This window comes from Tigriopus californicus, chromosome 11, assembly GCF_007210705.1.
Source record: "Tigriopus californicus strain San Diego chromosome 11, Tcal_SD_v2.1, whole genome shotgun sequence".
Classification (NCBI taxonomy): domain Eukaryota; kingdom Metazoa; phylum Arthropoda; class Copepoda; order Harpacticoida; family Harpacticidae; genus Tigriopus; species Tigriopus californicus.
This window is the reverse complement of record NC_081450.1, coordinates 7703044-7723342: the sequence shown is the minus strand read 5'-3', so window position 1 is coordinate 7723342 and position 20299 is coordinate 7703044. Positions and strand designations below refer to the sequence as shown.

The following is a 20299-nucleotide window of genomic DNA, read 5'->3' as shown; positions in this document are numbered from 1 at the left end:
GTTGCAATCGATGTTCGAAATCATCTTTTAAACATCCGGTCGGGCTGGCGACACACCGTTCTCTTTGGGTGTGTTTCGAAAAGTAAGCAGCACTCTTTCAAAGTCAGATTCTCGTTCCAAACGGTCCAAAATTGATTAGATCGAATTAGTCAGTTGATGTTGCCTTTCTTGATTTTGCCAAAGCCTTTGATAAAGTAGATCATGGCCTTTTGATGAATAGACTTCCTACCAAGTCAGGTGTTCGTTCCCCAAGGCTCCATTTTAGGGCTCCTTCTTTTAATAATATTCACTACCCCGCTTCAACAGCTTGATATTACTGCCAGGCTCTCTTCTTATGCTGACGATACAAAGTTAGCTTCTGGTATACCGGTAGGAATGGCCAAGATTTCAGTAGCCTAGCAAAGGATCTAGATTGAATGTACTCTTAGGCCACTGAAAGTAATATGGCTTTGCAGGGAATGAAATTCCGCTCAATGACATTCGGGTCAACTCCTTTGAATACTCCACTCATAGATAATGGAGGTAAAGATTTTGAGCAGGTCTCATCTATGAAAGATTTAGTTGTAGTCCTCCAAAATAATGGTAAGTTCGATGAGCATATCCAGTAGAAAGTGGGTAAAGCTTTTCAGATGTGTTGTTGGATATATCGCACGTTTGAGTCTAGAGATAGCACCACGATGCTAACTCTATACAGGTCAAAGTGTTCAGCCACATCTTGAATATACTACACCGATTTGGACTCAAATAAGTTCACCAGGCTATCAAGAGGTCAAACAAATCCAAAGATGTTTCACTAGGAACATCACAGGAATGAGAGAGCTCTCGTATTGGGAGAGACTAGAAAAGTTGGGACTGTACAGTGTTCAGAGAAGCTGCGAAAGGTATCTGATACTGTACGTCTTCAAAAGTATCCATGAGCTTTATCCCAACCCAGGTTTTAAGGTCAATTCTAGTGACCGTAGAGGTTTAATGAAGGGTTTTGAGAGCTTCTCTTCTTTCTCGGGCTCCTTCATGTGAGGAATTTTTTGTTACGTCACCTACTAAACGATCAGGGTCAGTTTCAAGTTTCATACTATTTCGGGTAGAGCGATTATCAATCCATCTTTCTTTAGGTGTTAATTTTGAAAAGTAAAGGCGCTCAGTTTCAATCTGAAATCGTGCAAAATTTCTTTTTTCTTTGCCCTGACGTCAAAAGGAGTAAGCCTTAGGACCGGAAGGTGACCAGATACCCAATGTAGTTTGTGCGGCAAATGTAGTCAGGCTTTATATAAAAAGCTAGGAATTATCGTCAATAAACCAGTCTACTACCATCTTTCGACTCGTCATGTTGGCGGACCAACGTGGTCCGCCACAACCCCTTATAGAGGAGTTCTACCTGATGCTGTCTTTTTTTTGAGGCGGGATGGAGAACACACTAGGTCAAGGAGAAATGACACTGAAGAAAAGGACGGTGCTAAAACGAAGCATAACGATCCATAGAAAGTTGATGGTAGAGGACATTTCAACTAGGAGAAGCCGAATCCACATAGCCAAAAATGTGGCGAAGTTGAACGTGTTATTGGAACAAGCTGTGCAAGTTAAAGTATGATCAATAGGTTTGCTCATGTATGGAGTCTATTGAAGAAGCAGAGGAGTGGATTCAGAGTTTATCGGTTGAGACCTATGAGACTTTGGAAAATGGGGAGGAGCATTTGGAGTCCAGGCGCAACGACCCATCGTCGGAGGGTGGATCTATCCAGGGATCCTCAAGAAGTGCGGAATCTACCGAGAGGAAACCTCTGTTGATTAAGCAAGCACAGGAGGCTCTGAGTGAACAAAAGAAGGAGCCTTTATCAGGACGTTGGTCTCCTTGATGAAACAATGGACAGGATGAATGTCATCTATCTCAACCTAAGTGGCTTGGGATCACTTTTCGAAGACCCTGTGTCAAGTGACGAGCTCAGAAGAGCTAAGAAAAGTGTTATGGACCTCAAGCACGAGTCTGAGGTGTATGCTAGGGGTCAGGCTAGGCTGAACCAAGAATATGGCGCTCTCAAACATCCTGAGGGAACAGAGGAGCAACAGAAGATGGAGGAATTGGAAAAGGTCCTTACGGCGTTGTCTATCGAGAAAACCACTAGCCAAGAGACATCTCTGAACTCAAGCCCGAATTGTCGTGGTGGAGTTACAAAGGCCAACTTCAACCCATGTCGCGGTGCAAAACCAGGAACGTCAGCCTCCGAAAAGGCAGGCCAGCCCAACAACTGGGGATATAGCAGGCCCAATATTCAGTCAAGGCTTCCAAAGTTCGACAGCAATGTTTTGGATTGGCCGGGATTTATGGACATGATCAGGGCTCTTGTTCACACAACTGCGGTGGCCTCAGCTGAGAAACTGTCTCACCTCAAATCCTGCTTGGGTCAGCGGCAATTAGAACTAATTCACCATTGCAATGGAGATCATGGATACAATGAGGCTCTCGCTATCCTAGGAGAGAGATATGGGAACCAAGAGCAATTACAAGAAATGTACCTATAAGAACTCAAAAATCTTCAGTCGGTAAAGGCAAACAGTTCTGAGTCTGTGCAAGAGTTTGCAGACCAATTGATGGTACTCATCGCGGGGCTAGAAGTGGAGGAAAGTAGAGCTTGCATGATTATTGCAGAAATGACAGACAAGCTTCCTCTCTCGGAATATGCGGTATGGAGGCAGTGGAGCGAGACACTTGAACGGACCAATTTGCAAGACTTTGGGTGTTGGATACAAAGACGGGCCAGACACTTCCGTAGAGTCAACCCCAACGTTCAGAAGCCATCCGGTATTGAACGATTCAAACCAAAAAGGGATGACAAGACTTACAGATCAGCCTTCACCACACAAGCATGAAAGCAAAACCAGGGCTTGATGTGCGATGGAATCCATTCCATTCAGGCGTGTGAAATGTTCAAGAAAATTGATGTTGCAACAAGACGCAATAGGGCGAGAACTCTTAATCTATGTTTTAGCTGTCTGAATACGGGTCACCGCATCGCACAATGTTGGAATACGAGTTTTTGCAAAGCTGATCATTGCAAATCATCACGCTTTACTCCACATGGTTCAAAAAGAAGTAAGTGTGGCAGCTACTTCTTCAAAGTCATCATTTCATTTGGTGTCGTTATTGTGGATGTGGTGGGAGCCAATGGCAATTTAAACAAAGTGAGAGTGGTCTTCGATAATTGCAGTGACACGTCATTCATCACGGAATCCTTCAGGAAGAAATGTGGTTTCAAAAAGAGAAAACAATTTCTGGGGCTGGAGGAAGACAAAGTCAAATGATCATGGCTGCTGTGAAAATTAACTTCAAGGCAAATCACACTACTCATCAGGTGGTTGCCTTTTCCATGAATAACATCATGAATGGTGTTGAGCAAGCAAAATGGTCAGGTTGGAAGACGCACTTTGAACATTTGAAGGATCTGCCTCTTTGTGATTCATGCGGAGAAACTGACTTGTTAATTGGGTTGGACAATGTGGATATATTGAAACCTTTGGAAGTGAGAACGGGTGCGAAAGGAGAGCCGTACGCAGGGCGCACTCTTCTGGGTTGGATCGCTCGAGGTCTAGTAGTCCCTCGAAGAAAAGAAGAGAACCTGGGCCAACAGGTTTGGAGTCATTTTGTTAAATCGCGAGTGGACGCGAGTTTGGAGGAGAGATTCTTCGACGGGGAGGCTCTTGGCACGGAGGTCAAGAAAGAAGTTTCATATTTCAAAGGTGACCTTAAGATGATGATGCATTTAAGTAACGGCATTACAAAGATTCTAGATATGCCTGGATACGTGTTTAAACTTCCGTGAAGACCTGAAGTCGATAACCTAAAAGACAGCCGGAGAATTGCTGAGCAAAGGCTGGCTGGTCTCCTCTGATTTGTCCGAGATTCAGAGTTTGAGGCTGACTATGAGAAGGCTATCAATCAATATTTGGAGAGGGATTTTGCCCAAAAGATGTACGAGCACAGTCCAGAGCAAGAACCTGAGCCAGGGGATCCAAGGTTGGGGAAGGGTCAATTCTTCTCACCACATTAAGGGGTGTACAAAACTGAAGCAAAGGAAAAGTTGCGCGTGCTGTTTGACAGCTCTGCTGAACATGACGGACCTAAATTGCAGATGGATATTCCTGAAGGTTTATTACGTTTTCGTGAATTTGGGGTGGCATACACAGCAAATGTGTCTGACATGTTCTCCAAGATTTTCTTGGATGAACAGGATGCTAAGAAACACCGATTTTTATGGAAAAAGCCAGGTCAAGACATGATTCAAGTGCTTCAGATGAACAGGTTGACTTCGGGGATGGACCAAGTCCCTGCTTGGCAATCGCAACCTTGAGAAAAACACCAAGTGAATTTGGGAAAGCTGGAAGTGAAGCCGTTGTTGACGATCTTTTAGATTTTGTGCCCACATTGGAAGACGCTAATCAGAAGGCCAAGGAAATTGACGGAACGCTAAGAAAAGGCAATTTTGTGTTACGAAAGTGGTTATGCAACAAGCTGGCTTTAATTTGGAGGAAGCGACCATTGAAAAAGTCCTGGGAATGTTTTGGAATGCAATGGCGGATACCATCGCTTTGAACGTGAGTAATGAGTTGCTAAAACAACCAAAAATGACCATGAGAGAACTGCAGGCCAAATTGGCTTGGTTCTTCTCCCCCCTCGGACTGCATTCGCCATTTGTGATCAAAGCCAAGAAAATAATTTCTCAGCTTCATCTTATGGGTCTCAGTTGGGATGAAGACCTGGAAAAGAAAGCTCGCAACGTACAAAATGACAAGAATAGATCTGGCAGATTGTGGGAGGAAGTCATTCGGTGGAAGGAGTGGTGTTCAAGAATTAATGGAGTGAGAAATATTCAATTTCCACGCTGTTTATGTCCGTTCACACCAAAATACTCCGTTGTAAAGTTGCATTCTTTTGGAGATGCAAGCGAAGAATCTATGACAGCCGCAGTCTACATAAAAACAACCATTGGGGACGAATGCTCAGTTGCATTGGCCATGGCGAAAACCAGGGTTGCTCCACGCAAATCACAGTCTGTGGCAAAATTAGAATTAAGTGCGGCAATGCTTGCAGTCAAATTTGCAATATGCGTTCAGGAGAGCTTACGATCACACCTGGCAAGAAGGGTGTTTTGGACTGATTAGTCGTGTGTTCGACATTATGTGCGTTCAACTTCCTCCTTTTATAAATCTTATGTGGCCAACCGAATTGGAGAGATTCAAGTGCTAACCAACCCCGAAGAATGGCGACATTTCCCAGGAAAAATGAACATTGCGGACGAAGTAACGCAATCGTCTTTGGAAGCAAGTAAGCAAGACATTACTGACCAATGGATTAACGAACCGACCTTTCTCTATGAGGAGGAATCAAACTTGCCCAAAGATCTTGATATCCAAAGAATCACCGATAAAATTCGACCAAAATGGGAGTTTTCCTCCTTCTCAGTGAAGGTCGATTCACACGTGGGAATGATTTTTGCCCTCAGCAAGGGGAGTTTCCAAAGATGGATCCAAAGGCTAGCTCCATTAGCTCTTTGGATCTTTTGGCAGAGTGCGAAATCAAGATCTACATATTGATGTTATGGATTTTGAAATGGCTGAGATCATGCTGACAAGAATGGCCCAAGGGCATTTGTCCCGGAGATTAAGGAGTTGACAAATGGGAAAGAAGTTGGTAAGGGTTCTGCTCTCTCAAATCTTACACCATTCTTGGATAGTGATGGAGTGATGCGGGTTGGGGGTAGAATTGGACGATCTAATCTACCGTATGATTCACGCCATCCTGCGATCTTACTACCATGAAACAGACTGGCAAGACTGATCGTGGAACATTATCATCGACTATCTCATCACGGGGGAGTGAACTATGTGCTCTCCAAAGTTCGTCAGAGGTTCTGGATTTTGAAAGGTAGAGAGCTGGTCAAACACGTCGGAAAAGAACGTTTCTTTTGCAAGATCCGAAACACCCAGCCAATGACTCAGATAATGGCCGAATTGCCAAGAATGAGGGTTCAGATAGCACCCCCATTCACAAATACGAGTGTTGACTTTTTTGGACCGATCGAAGTGCAACTGTTAAGAAATCGATCGATCAAAAGCTGGGGAGCAATTTTTACCTGTTTAGTGACCTGAGCGGTACATTTATAGGTTTGCCCGAGCCTCTCCACTTCCGACTTTCTCCACATTTTGAGGACATTTTGCTGTCTAAGAGGGCAACCACATTGTCTATATTCAGATAATGGCACCAATTTTGTGGGGGCCGAAAAGGTCATGAAGTCTATGTTGGAAAAAAGGTGGAACGGAGACGAATTAAGTCCTCTCTAGTGCAGAGAGGAAATCAATGGTTATTCCAAACTCCAGCGGCACCTCACCATGATGGAGTTCATGAGGCATTGGTGAAATCGGCCAAGCGAGCAATGTACAATGTGCTGGCCGAAGCCAGGATCAGACGCAAATTGACCGAAACCGAACTCAGAACCGTTTTTGCAGAAGTGACTGGGTTCATGAATGAACGCCCTTTAACATATACTTCGAGTGACCCAAAAGATTTGACTCCCCTAACGCCAAACAGCTTATTGATTCAGAGATCAAATCAAGTATTGACACCAGGAGTCTACCGAATGAGCCTTTTTCGAGGCACTTTCGAAATGGTTCAATCACTGGTAAACGAGATCTGGAGAAGATCTCGGCTAGAGCAAAATGCAAGAGCATCAACCGCAATATTTCGGTTAACGACGTAGTCCTCATTGTCGAGCAAGGACTACTGGTCAACCAGTGGCTGATTGGACGAGTGATACGAACAATATCAGACAAGAAAAGTGTGGTGCGGCAAGCGCTAATCAAGACAAAGAACCGTGACTTGGTCCGACCCATCGTCTAGCCGTGTTTGTTGGAAGCCCATCAGCCGTAATGATTGCCCGGTCTGGAGACGTGCAATGGCCGAGGGGATGGAAATGCAATTACTGCCCAATTATGACAATTATCCTTTCGTTCGGGATTTTCCGTCCACAATTAGAAAGAAGAGAAATGGTAGTATGGAACGTGTAATCATTGAGAAATCATATTGTTACGTTAAAGGAAAAGGAAATATACAGTCCATTTATGTGAAAATTCAGGGCATATCGAATTCAATTATCGAGGTCACCAGATCAGAGTGTCACTAAATAGTTGTCAGGAAAAGTGCTAATTGCTTGAAGGGAAACGATAGAAAAACCAGCTAAATATACGAAAACTAACATTCTAAAACAAAAGATGGCACTATTTTTAAGCCGTTGTGTACACTATAATGGGTAAAACATCACGTGTGCGATAGTATATTCATTTTCCAGACGCCATTTAGTCAGATTTATGTAACTTTTCATCCTTTGAAAGGCTTTCTACAACATAAAATATGTTTGCATGTCGGTTTGAAGTATGTCCAGGAATAAGTTACAAAAAACTATTCACAAATTTTCTAGTAAAAATCGGGGCAAAAAGCCCAAAACTGATATAAAAACACGAAATTTAGAGGCTCTGACGGTGGTCTAGCAGTAGTGACAGGGCTGTCAATAGTTCGTTTGGCCGTTTCATATTCTTGTTACATTGTGGCAAAACTGACAGATTTCGATATCAGAGTTACCAGAGCCGTCTTTCTCGGGCAGCCTTGGCCAAAATTTTCGAGGATAATTGATTGACCTTTCGTTTATTTCGTACAGCTGACTCAGGTCGAGAGAAGGAGGTTCTGCCAAAGAAATCAAATTTCGCTGCATGGCAATTACTTTTCACTTCTTCATGGTCTCATGTTTGGCCCCTCACGGCTGTAATCACTCAGCTACACGTATATTGCAAACTAGATACCATACCATGAAGAGATATTTTTGGAATTAGCGTTAGGAATTACTCCTCGAATATCCTTGCAACCTCAATACTGGTCAAGCAGGTTCCTCGAACACGTTTCCATCATCCACGTTTTTCCCTCTGATATCTTAACAAGTAGTAAATGTTTCGAGTACTTTTACATCGCGTTCCTTTGCACTTTTACATGGCTCTATCGGGTTGACTGACCTCTCCGTGCCCAGAGTTTCATTGTATCCACCAACAGCCCTTTAATCATGCCGAGCCATCCAATCATCTACGTCGATCTCAAATCCGGACAAGCCGCCCATCGTGGTCATCAGATGACTTTAGCAAGGATTATTCGACAATTTCAATCGGAGTGGAATGCACTCAAAGACCAACCAACTGCAGACGCTTGTTCCATTGAGTCAGCAAATCATTTTGGACATATGATTGGAAAAGTGGAAAGCGCAATAGATTGCTCAGCTGAATCTATTCAAGCACTTTGCCCTTTGCCCCCGATGACCTAATCATTTCATCTGCCGAAAATGATATTGTTTCAGCTCGAGACAATCTCGTTAATCTACAATGCCCTCATCAGCGCTTGCTCCGCTCTTCAGGCTCATCGATTATGCCTGAAGTTGTTTCATCTTCAAATGATCCGTCTTCACACGCTGCCCGTATTACACCGAAACCGCCACCCCTTTGGGAAGAATAAGCAGATCTCAAACAATTTGATGATTGCAGAGAGGCTTGGATCATCTACGCTGAACATACCGATCTTGACAAATTGTCTCAATAAAAACTGGTAGAAATTAATGGACTGCGTTTAGCCCAGAAATGTTACGTATTGTTCACAATTTTGTGGATATTTCGGTCCGGACAAGAAAAATTCTGGATAATATTCACCAATGCATCAGGAAACGTCAATTTATGGATTGGTTGGAGTTCCTGAACTCCACTCAACATCCGAAGGGGTCTGTTGATAAGTTTGTCGTCAAAGTCTTGCTGAGAGTCCCATACATTGAGACCATTGATCCGAGATTCTCTTGTGCAAGCGGTCCTTTTGATAGGCTGTTCCGATAATAGTGTGAGGAAGACCAAAGTGGCTGCACCTTCGCTCAAAGACAACATAGCTTTCTTTTGGACCGAGGAGGCATTAATAAAAGACATGACATTGATTAAAATCAAAACTGTTGCAGCTACATCCAACACCAAGAATTTCGGTTTCAAACCACAGAAGCAAGCAAAACAAAAGACGGTTTTTCTGGAGCCTCCAAAAATAGCAAACTCAACCTGATTACCAAGTGCAGCGGCTGTAGAGGCAAGCATGTATATTCGAGAGAAAATAATTGTCCTGCTTGGCAAACTCAATCATACAATTGTAAAGGCACAGGACACCTTAGTTCCGTCTGCCGGAAGCAATCGAAGAACATAGGTGCTGTAGTAGTGTCTTCGACAACCACTCTCGTCGCAGTCACTGTGTTCCTCAATAATGAATCAAAGGGAATGATAAATATGAAACCTGATACTGGGGTCGACATTTCCTTTTTAGCAACCAAAGACGCAGAGAAATTGGATCTCAGGTCCTCAATCATATCATCCGCTCTCAAAGTCCAACTTGATGCCTTGAACATTTTGACAAGGAAAAAATGCATGGGAAGCCCACGCCATATCATGCCCAAAATTGCCAAGACATATGAGGGTACTTTTTGAAATCAAGGATATCATGGGGCACAATTTCATTGTAGGTGACGGGTTCCGTGGCTGTTCATAAAAAAATAGTTAAAACTTGGATCAATATTTTTGAAAATTTCATTTAGCAAAGCTATGCCCGAATCTTAAAACTTAAACTATTTCGTTCTTGATGGTCCTGGCCTAGTTTCCCAATCGGTCTAACACGGCCATCCAAACTTACCCACTCCAAATCACTTTTAAAATCAACGAAATCTGCATTCAGAGTCTTTTTGTGTTGCAGTAGCTCCCTCGGGGCTGGCACGGGGTAAATCACTTGTGCTTGAATGTTTCAGGAAACTAATGATGCCAATAGTTGTGGTTTTCAATACTTGTAGACATTTCACTAGCTACTTTCTCTCGCTCACTCTGAAATACACCATTGTTTGTCGGTTGAATTTAGACTCATTGTTATCAGCCCACAGCACTGCCAGACCTGAAATTGCCTGTTCCGGGAAGGGCAGTTTTGGGTCATTTTGGGTTATGCCTCATCTTTCAGCACTGCCAGGTGGAATAAACTATAGAAACTGGCCTTTTAGCAGCCATAACCCGCAAGCCTAGACAAGAAATATTTGTTAGCGTGTTAATGAGCTCCGTTTGAAGACAGTGCCTTCAAGTAAAATGTGGAAAAAGCGCCAAAAATATAACATGTCACAAATTCAAGCTTAAAGGCGCACAAAACAGGGCGAAATCACGAGTTCTTTAAGACTAATTTTTTGGCTTGGGAAACGATGCTGACCGTTCATTTTTCTCACAATTTTTGCACATTTCTGAATATTTGAAGTGGGCCCATTTATTTTGGTATTAATAAGGGTCGGAAAAGTAGTTGTTATTTTGGTCCAATAGTTGTTTTTAAATTATCAAAATCAGCCAAAATAAGTTAAGAAAAAGTGGAAAACATTTTTTGCGTTCTGTTATTCAAGTGCAATGGTTTTTTTAAGGTCAATTAATCATTGTTTTTCAAGGCACTGTTCTTGCTCTTTGGATTGAGTCTTGCCTTTACATTATGAACAGCCACGGAACTCGCCACCAACAATGAAATTGTGCTCTATAGTGTCTTGATTTCAAAAAGTACTCTCATATGTCTCGGCATTTTTTGGGCATGATATGGCCAGGTTTCCTGTGGATGGCTTTTGGTACCAGTTTATGAAACATATGGGGTTTTAAACCGTCAGGACCCGCAACTTCGGTTGGTCCAAACTTATCAATAGCCCACTTTACTCTATCCTTGGTGAAGAAGTCACGTTTATGTCCTGCTCCAGGTTGTCCTTGAGAATGGACTCTATACATGGACTTTGTTTAATCCAAACAAGAGGTGGGTCAGTGAGTGTTCATAAGGATGTCCATGGTGGTTTCAGGGCTGCCTGCATCCGAATCATATACCTCAATAAGATAGAGGACCTGATTTTCCAGCTTCTTAGTGGCCTTTACTAATTTGGACATATCTTTTACGTTTTCTAGGCCTTCACAATGCTTTTGACATGTCTCACGCTTTGCTGTCCCTGTAGTGCTACTTAGGCTACTTCTGAGGGAGGCGAAAAATAGTTTGTTCCCTTCAGACTTATTTTGTCAAGTACCGTGAATAGGCCTTCCCGACTGCCTTCCTACTAGCAGGGATTTTACTATTCCAATAAATGGGTAAAAAAGACATGTACATGTCCTTATTTGAGGAAACTGCATTATCGTCTATTGACCAACGACAGACTCTCGAGCTAACTTTTGTTTTATTTAAGATAATTCCAAGACCAATTTTCCGAGCAAAAGACAAAGTTTGATATTACTTACCTTCAGCCTCGACTTTTTTTTACAAAAATGATGACATGGACAGTTTCTCTAAGAATTGACTTACCTAATGCTGCAACTCCCAATTCCAGGAAAAAAAACAGTAGTAAGAAGAAAGAGTAAAATCGTAGAAGGCACATGTTTTCTCGAAGTGCCCCAATGCATCCCGCAAAACTGACCTGAAGGCAAAGGAACATATGAAAGACATTTTTTGTTGTGATTATAAGTGTAAAATACAGTGGGCAACTTTAGTGGAATGTGTTTACAAAGCTCACTTCTCAAATATAATAATTATCTTTCTGAAATGGGATTTTTTCGTTTCAACTCTTTTGAGAAACTCCTTTTAAGGCAAACAAACCAAATTGGATTACATGCTTTTTACTGGAATTATGCTTGTTTAAAAAACACTTTATTGCAATCGCGTGGACATGAATTGAAATGGGAATTCCTTGAAAATAATACAGACGCTTTGAAACTTTTAACATTCAATGTAAAGGAAGAGACTATTGGTTAACTTAAAGAAAGCAAAATACTTACTATGAACACAACTCCACCCAATATGATGATCAAAAATGCAAGATTGAATAAGACATCAAAAACATTTTCCAGCCTGGAATGAAATTAATATACCGTTAATGCATATGTTATCCTTAACATCATGTTTTCCAATTTCTTGAAAAAGTTTACTATTATTAGACGAAAACCAAAATAATTTACGTATCATACCAATATACTTAATATACTAAGGAGTGTGTTTTCATTAGGTAAGTGTTTTTTATGATATTTGGAGCTTTAGAGCTTTTTCAAGGCAGACCTTTTTTCCTCTGTTTCTCTACTTACATGCATCAATGGAGAAACAAACATTTGAAAGTATTAGCTACTTCTGCATTACCTACACACAGTAGCTAAGATACCTTATGAAGTTCTGACTAAAATACCCAATCTTCATATCTTGCCAGTTTCAATCCTGCAAAAACGGAGTCAAAACAATGAAATCAGGACCTTTCAATCGCATATGCCTTAGTTTCAATTTAAAAGACCACATCTTCATTTGCATTCAAATGATAAGCAGATGTGCCTCTATTTTCATTTTTTTCATATTTTTTTTTTAATACAATATTTTTAGGCATTAGCGATATCAATTTGATGTATAATTTTGAGAACCTTATTGATGAGACCCCCACGGTTTTCACGGACGGCGCGAAGCTGCCGAGGTACTTGGCCAACCGCCTCAAGCACGGTGTCCTCGGACAAGTACGCCTACTCCTTCAGCTGCATGGCCTTCAAGGCCTCGACAGACATTCGGGTTCCTATGATTCCCCAATATGCTGCAGTCCATGGGATTGAAGTCAGGGCTTAATGGAGGCCATTCCAACTTGTGCAGAAGTCGTCAAAATGCCTTTGGCATCAGTCTTGGCTGAGGTTGCTTGTGTGCGCCGGAGGTTCATCTTGCTGAAAGAGATAGGGAGCTCCGAGGGACTCAATCCATGGCAACACTTCGTCCTTCAGCATCTCCAGGTACTTCTCGGTGTTGATCTTCACCCCATGGTCCATGAAGACGAGGGGGAACTTCTTGCCCGACGTGGTCACGGCAGCCCAGACCAGCACGTCGGCCGGCTTCTGGCAGCGGCCCACGTACTTGTGCTTGGGATTCACCTTCTTGTGGTCCTTGGCCCAGGTCACATCCGTCTTACTGTTTAATTTGGGTTCCACAGTGAAGAGTTTCTCGTCAGCCCCTTCTTGAGCCATGCCAAAAGTTTTTTACCCTGGTTTTTTACTCTTCTCCTTTGTGACCTCAGACAGCAAGTGGCGACATGATTTTAGTTTCCAGGTCATCTTGAGGTCCTTGCGGATGATCCTTGGAGCCGTACACTTTGAAAAATTCATCACGACAGCCAACTTTCTAGCCGACAGGTCCACCTTCCATCTCACACGCTCTAGCGCATAGTTGATTACGGGCGGGGACCTGACCATCTTCCCGCGGTGGCCCCAATCATCGGAAGGACCAAGCTCCTCTAACCTCTTGATGGCCCTGGTGACGTTGGTGTGGCCCAAGCCAAGTTCTGTGGCGATCTTGACCACTCTCCAGGCCGACTTGTTCAAGGCCATGATGACCTCGCGATTCGCCAAGCTGAGTTTTTGACACGTTTTTGTCATCGTCGTTTAACCTTCGAAGGCCGCTGTATTGTCAAAACAAGGCTGATGTTGACTAAACGTACCGTGTTTGAAGGCGTTGATTGGCAGCTTTCAAACGCGGTATCGTACTTGGCGGTAAAATAAAAAAGGGGGGCTATTAGCCATTTAGTAAAATCCACACTTTGGAGGAGACGCCTTGTATAAGATATAGCTCTCTGTTTATCCCTATTTGGATGTCAAAGTTGCAAGTTGGTTGCACTGTTTGTCTCCACCTAAAATCCAAAATCTGGGTGTCGTGCTTCATTTGACTACCTTGCCTTCCCTTGCAATCCTAATCAATCCAAGACAAGAAATATATATATAATTTTCATTGAACTATAAATTTAAAAATTATCTGATCCACAAAGACTAGCAAACCATTGAAAATAAAGCAGATAAGGAATTTTGGGCAAAATCTCATCCAAGTCTGACATAAAAAACTACAAAAAAATCTACGCCTGCATATTTCCCAACAGATGTTAGAGGGAATCAAATTGAGCAAGAAAAGGTTTGCTTCCTAGAGCTGGATTTGAACTCACGCCATTTGGAAGGAATTTCTTCACTCATGTCTGCCCCCTCGTCAGCGTGTTTGGGTAAGGGAATGTGTGGGTCTTTGAGAAGAACTACTTTTTATGTTAAACAGCTATTGTTAATTAGCTTTGATAGGAAATATTGAAAATAAAACGGCAAATATCTGAGGATTGAAATGCATATTTTTGAAATTTCGCTGCACATTTTCGCTGCTCTTGCATATTCCATGTACAAAAATTCTTGCATATGTCCCCCATCTCTACTGATTACAATAGCATCGTTTATGTTTTGTTTGACCTTTTCCTCACTCCTACAGAGAATGAAATTACTGGCAGTATAAAAATGAACGATGTCCTTTATTTTTTTTCTTTCATGTATACTTTATATGATGTTAAGTCTACCAACAAATTGGCGCACCGGTTAAACTGTTTGATCTAGGGTTGATTTGGAATGCTAATGAATGATTTTTTTCAAGTGTCAAGCCAAAACAATTTAAATGGACTATGCCTATTTAATTTCAATGATTATTCGAGGGTATCAAATTCAAGAATGTAGACGGCCAACTTTTATAAACATGTTGCAACATCTTGAAAACATACCAAGCATTAAAAAAAAAAATTTGGATGGTCAAAACCTTATGTAACCATAATCTCTTTACTTACTTGAACCCCTCACCAGAGTGCCACTTATCCAGAGCCGCATATACACCAACTCCAACAAGTAAAGCTCCAAAAAGCCAAACTATGAAGTTGCAAAAGAACATGGAGTACTTGACCCAACCAGATATGTGAGTGAAATTACTCGGAAAACGACGGCGCCGACTGACTCTTGGGGGAGGTTGGCCAACAGGACCTAAAGCACAAAGTTAACAAGTAGTTGACGGACTTAGTATAACGTTTATAGGCTACGGTGTCAATAATGGGGTACCCCCACGTGGTTTCGTGAACGCAAATGATGAAAAGCGGTAGTACTAAAATTTACCCAGTAGTATTTCAAAATGAGCGTTCATGAAACTATCTGATACTAGCAGTAGGTGCGACTGGGACTAAATCGCATCCCAACATATGCACTCACGAAACCATGCAGGGATACTCTTTTTAACTTGCCATACTCTGGCTTCCACAAGAATTTCGTAATCGCCAAACTATGTCTCACAGAACCTTGTCCCAAATACTTTTTTTGTCTTATTTGAATTGGGTCGTGCATTCATTCATCCGCCTTCACAACTTCCGGGGAACATTGCCAAAAACAGCCCGTTTTACCCAAACTGCAGGAAATAACATTCTGGTACAGCAATAGTCGTCAATTTGTTACAGTGATCATTGCAATAATGTTGCCATATTTCTATAGATCCAACAAAAGAGTTTTATTTGGCAATTATTTTTTAATTACTTTGTGCAGATGAAGGTGAAAGGATGACTCGACAAAAAGAAAAAAAGAGGTTCCGTGAGAAATACATCAACCTATTACAAATTTCTCAAGCACAGCCAAAGTTTGACAAGTCAATATTGACTTTCAAAATGCATTTGAGGCTGCATCTCGCAGGAAATATGTTCAAAAGAGCAGATGATGCTCTGAAGTAAGAGGCCAAATATAGCACTGTATTCGAATGGCTACCATACTTTATTAGAGCTTCAAAATGGTTTGGAAATAATTATAAAGTGCAGATGTTTATCCATACATCAAATCTTAACTTCTGATAATATCACAAAAACATTTCCAATACATTTTATTTGTACTCCCATTTCCAATAAAGAGGTTCCTAGGCTATCGCAAGTTTCTTAGTCTAGTGGTCAAATTTGAGCATCAAATAACATCCAATGGACATTTTTGATCTCACGAAATTGCAATTTCCTGAATGTGTAGATAATGAAAACGTTTTCTTTTCGTGGATTTCCTTACCTCTGCTGGGAATGGGATCCTCAGCAGTTCAAGTCTGATCCACCAACGAATTAGAGTTTGCAGATCTGGCTGGCTAGCCATTGAATGTAGGGTTGATCTGGAATTTTGGTCAAGAACTAGTGTCCAAGTCTGACTTAAATCCTGCTACAGGATAGATACTTGCATATTCCTTGCAAAGATTTCATTTGAAGGTAAGCAAATTGTACAGTGATAGAGCGTGAGAAAGACGAGAGGTGGACTTCATTGTTCTAACTAGCCTGAGGCGAGTTTTTTAAACGCCGGTACCTCCGAGTTAAGGCTTAGACATCAATAAGAACGACCGTCCGCTCACCACTTAGTAAGTTCCTAACTCCGAGGTAGGATCTTTAAAAAAAACAGGCCTCTGGATTCACAAGGGCTTACTGTTGCTCTTAAAACGCACACTAAACTTCTGAGGTCTCAATAACTTGGGTTGGGACAAAGCTCACAGAAACTTTACATTGTTCATTACTAGATGAAAATATCTTTAAAAAAAACTTTACTTGACTGAGGCACCTAAATACCTTTAAGTTGACCATCTATTGTCTGCTCACCTGCATTTGTACATTTTTTCGGACCTTTTTTGTCCATTTATGTGGACTCAATATCCAAGAGTTTGCCTCGTCTGACCAAGCAAATGACGTTTCAGCTAATTTAGTACCAACACTGTATGTTGTACATATTTGCTTTTCTTTTATTTGACAAGGTTAATTATTATACTTAATCCAACATCAAAGGTGTTTATTTTATCAAGCAATGCAATTTCTAAACATGGACTCTCTTGAAGGTGCAAATTTTGTTCAGAACATTGTGATAACACAAATTTCAATGACTATGTCAAGATATCAAAAGACAAGACAGGAGCACACTTGGAAATTGAAAAGAAGTAAAATAGGAAGTAGTTTAATATCCATCCTTGTAGGGTTTGGAAACACGTAGTTGCGGAATTCAAAAGCTAAATATGACAACCTTTCGTGAACTATTTTTTGTGTAGAAAGCATAGCAAAGATGTCCTTCCTCTTAGTTGCCATGGGTTTTGGACGGATTTTAGCACGGTTACCCAACTGATTGAACATATAGAACAAATTATTGAGGAACTAGAGAGACACGAGTTAGTTGATGTTGTTTATCTTGATTTTGGCAAGGCCTTTGATAAAGTAGATCATGGTCATTTGTTGAATAGATTTCATGACATTGGGATCCAAGGCAAGGTTCTCAATTAGATAAGAAGCTTCATTCATGATAAGAAGCAAATTGTTGAGGTTGAGGGATACCATAGTGACATACATGATGTCAAGTCTTAGGGACCCTCCTTTTATAATATTCGTTGCACCGCTTCAAAAGCTTGAAATTACTGCCAGTCTCTCTTCTTATTCTGACGATAAAAATTAGTTTCTGGTAGGAATGACTAAAATTTCAGTAGCCTGGCAAAAGACCCAGATAGAATCTACTCTTAGGTTATTGAGAGTTAGATGGTCTTGAACGGAATGAAATTCCGCTCAATGACGTTTGGGTCAATGAAAGATTTAGGTGTAGTCCTCTAAAATAATGGTAAGTTCGATGAGCATATAGTAGAAGTTGGGTAAAGCTTTTCAAATGTGTTGTTGGATATATCGCACGTTTGAGTCTAGAGATATTATCACGATGCTAACTCTATACAAGTCAAGGTGTTCAGCCACATCTTGAATATGCTACACCGATTTGGACTCCAATGAGTTCAGAAGTCCAAAGACGTTTCACTAGGAACATCACAGGAATGAGAGAGCTCTCGTATTGGGAGAGACTAGAAAAGTTGGGACTGTACAGTGTTCAGAGAAGGTACGAAAGGTGTCTGATCCTGTTCGTCTTCAAAAGTATCCATGAGCTTTGTCCCAACCCAGGATTTAGGGTCAATGCTAGTGACCGTAGAAGCTGTATGTGCGTTTTGAGAGCACCTTTAAGCCACCGAGCATCCAGGCTAGTTCTCGGACTCCTTAATTGTTTTATTTGCTTCTCTCTAATATTTGTAAGGAATACGGTAATTTATCCGGTAGTATCTTTCAAGATAGACTTGGGACAAATTNCCGAGCATCCAGGCTAGTTCGCACCTTCTCTTCTTTCTCGGACTCCTTAATTGTTTTATTTGCTTCTCTCTAATATTTGTATGGAATACGGTAATTTATCCGGTAGTATCTTTCAAGATAGACTTGGGACAAATTTTTAGATAGCATACCAGATTAACCCTACCTTTAAGGACTAGCTCGGTCGGCAAACTCAAGTTCGTTGGTAGACCAAAGATCATATGAAGATTGAAAGATAATAAATAGACGAAATATAACTTTTCATTTTAATAGTACTGGAGATGACGTTCCTTGTAGTGGTTAGAAAATTTCATGAAAAACCAACCAATAAAAATATACAGCAAGTAAACGTCTTGAAGATTTTCTAGCTTTTGGTAAACTTAACATTAACAAGGTCTTAACAAACTGAAATCAAGACATATATGGACTTATTCGTGGAATTAAAAAACTGAATGTAAAGATCTTACCTTGTCTGTGATATTGTTTATATGCTGGAGCCATAATGCAACAAAGTTTAGAGCAATCCTCTCAGCATTGACATAACCTGTAAAAGACAGAAAATCAAGATATGGATTCCAGATTTCCACTGATGAGGAAAAAAAACCTAAGCATCAACTCTGACAGGCGGTTAGGGAAAAGAGGAAACCGGCCATAACGAAATTATTATCGTACGCGTATATAGGAGCACTTTTGAAATCCGGAGACCAAAACAAATGAAACAAGCGTGCTTTTCGTGACATATCCATGTGCAATGCAAACAAGTGAAGAATATACTCGTACACGGCATGTATTTTCTGTCAAAAAGCATTGCCTTGATGGCGTTCAAAGACTATCCGTTATCCATTTTTAAGTAAAATTTGTCAACTGTTTAACTTTTAGGGTTCATGAAGGGTCAACTACTTCTGTTAGCCATTACAAATATAAAATCACAATTATCTGAAATAGCGTCGGACCTTGCATCATGACAAACCAAAAATGGTGAGCCCTAACATTTGATCATCATTCATTGTTACTATCATATATAGGACCCATACAAAAATCTTTTAATTTGTGGCAAATTGATTAAAAAAAATATTAGATATATAGTTCGGTGAAGTGTGGTTTCATTAGGCTCGGTCAAATTTGAAAGTAAGTAGGTCCGCCGGAAAATAACATTAAAATGCCTCTCAATACGTCTCTCTCTCTGTAACACTTATAATCAACACAATAACAGTCATTGATTGCTCCATCTACATATGTTTTCAAAACTTCAACCCAGGAAATATGGGAATCGTTTTCTACTCCTCTTTCAAAAAGCGATTAATGACCTTCAAAATTTCTTCATGTTGTTGATCTAAGAAATAAAGGTGCCACTTCCTGACTTCCATAAATTGAAAACTAGAGTAAAGTGAGAATGGTTGCCTGGTGATAGACAAGCCGATTTGCAGTTAGACGATAACTTTGTAATTTGCTAGACACATGAAATAGCAATATTTGAAGCCCACTTATAGAGACACACCTTGATAATCGAGGGCCTCGGACTTCCTCAGATAACAACACAACCCTTAGTTCTTCATAGACTTCACAGTTTACAATCACAACGGAGGTCAAACGGTTTTTTGGAGTCCCATTTTGGTACTTTAGTTGCGTGATTATCAATTTACAGATTTGCGTTAAACGAGATGGTGCCATCCTCAATACCTAGAGTTATGTTATGCAAAGAAGATCGCGGTTTTTGTCCCCACCTCACATGCGTCCTGTTTGACAATGGATTAAGTGTTAATATAATGAAAGTATAGCAGAACAGTATTTGGATGGGAGAAACCAACCAAGCTTGAATCTCTGTCTGTAAAATGTGATAAGCAACACCCACCATCTTTGTGAATTAATTCGAGATAACTTTTTCGCACTTCACAAACTTAAAATAGATTATCAAAGATCATTGACCATGACTACATGAGCAAACATGTCTAAAGGCCTTACTCTTAGGAACAAGGTAAACAAACCTCTCTTCATAAGTCCACCTGGCTTTTTTGGACGTCTTCTATGTACACATGGATGAATTTGAATATGCCATCTTCAACTTTAAACATAACAACTCTTCATAATCATAGAACAAATTATGCATGGCCCTGGCTTGGCTTGGTCTTGTTGTTTTGAAAGTAACACAGGTGGGGCTTCATGAAAAATGTCAGGGTGGTTGAAAAGCGTATCAATTCATTGGCTTCATGACTACAATTTGTAACTTTGCTATCAGCTCCGCTTATCTTACCGTGGTAGATGCCTAAAAAGAA

The 20299-nt window shown here is 40.9% G+C and overlaps 1 protein-coding gene across 2 annotated transcripts in view; it reads right to left on the bottom strand.

Moving 5' to 3' along the window:
* Positions 1-19647, bottom strand: part of LOC131890588 (tetraspanin-33-like) — a 30052-nt gene extending 10405 nt beyond the window's left edge. The window contains exons 1-5 of one of the 2 annotated variants that reach the window (XM_059239959.1): positions 19525-19647; positions 18494-18570; positions 14709-14898; positions 11878-11950; positions 11408-11519 (exon numbers count right to left, since the gene is read on the bottom strand). In XM_059239959.1, coding sequence (XP_059095942.1) covers positions 11408-11519; positions 11878-11950; positions 14709-14898; positions 18494-18527 — 409 coding nt within the window. In that variant the 5' untranslated portion in view covers positions 18528-18570; positions 19525-19647. The other variant, XM_059239960.1, reaches the window with a different exon arrangement.
* Between the last annotated feature and the right edge of the window lie 652 nt (positions 19648-20299).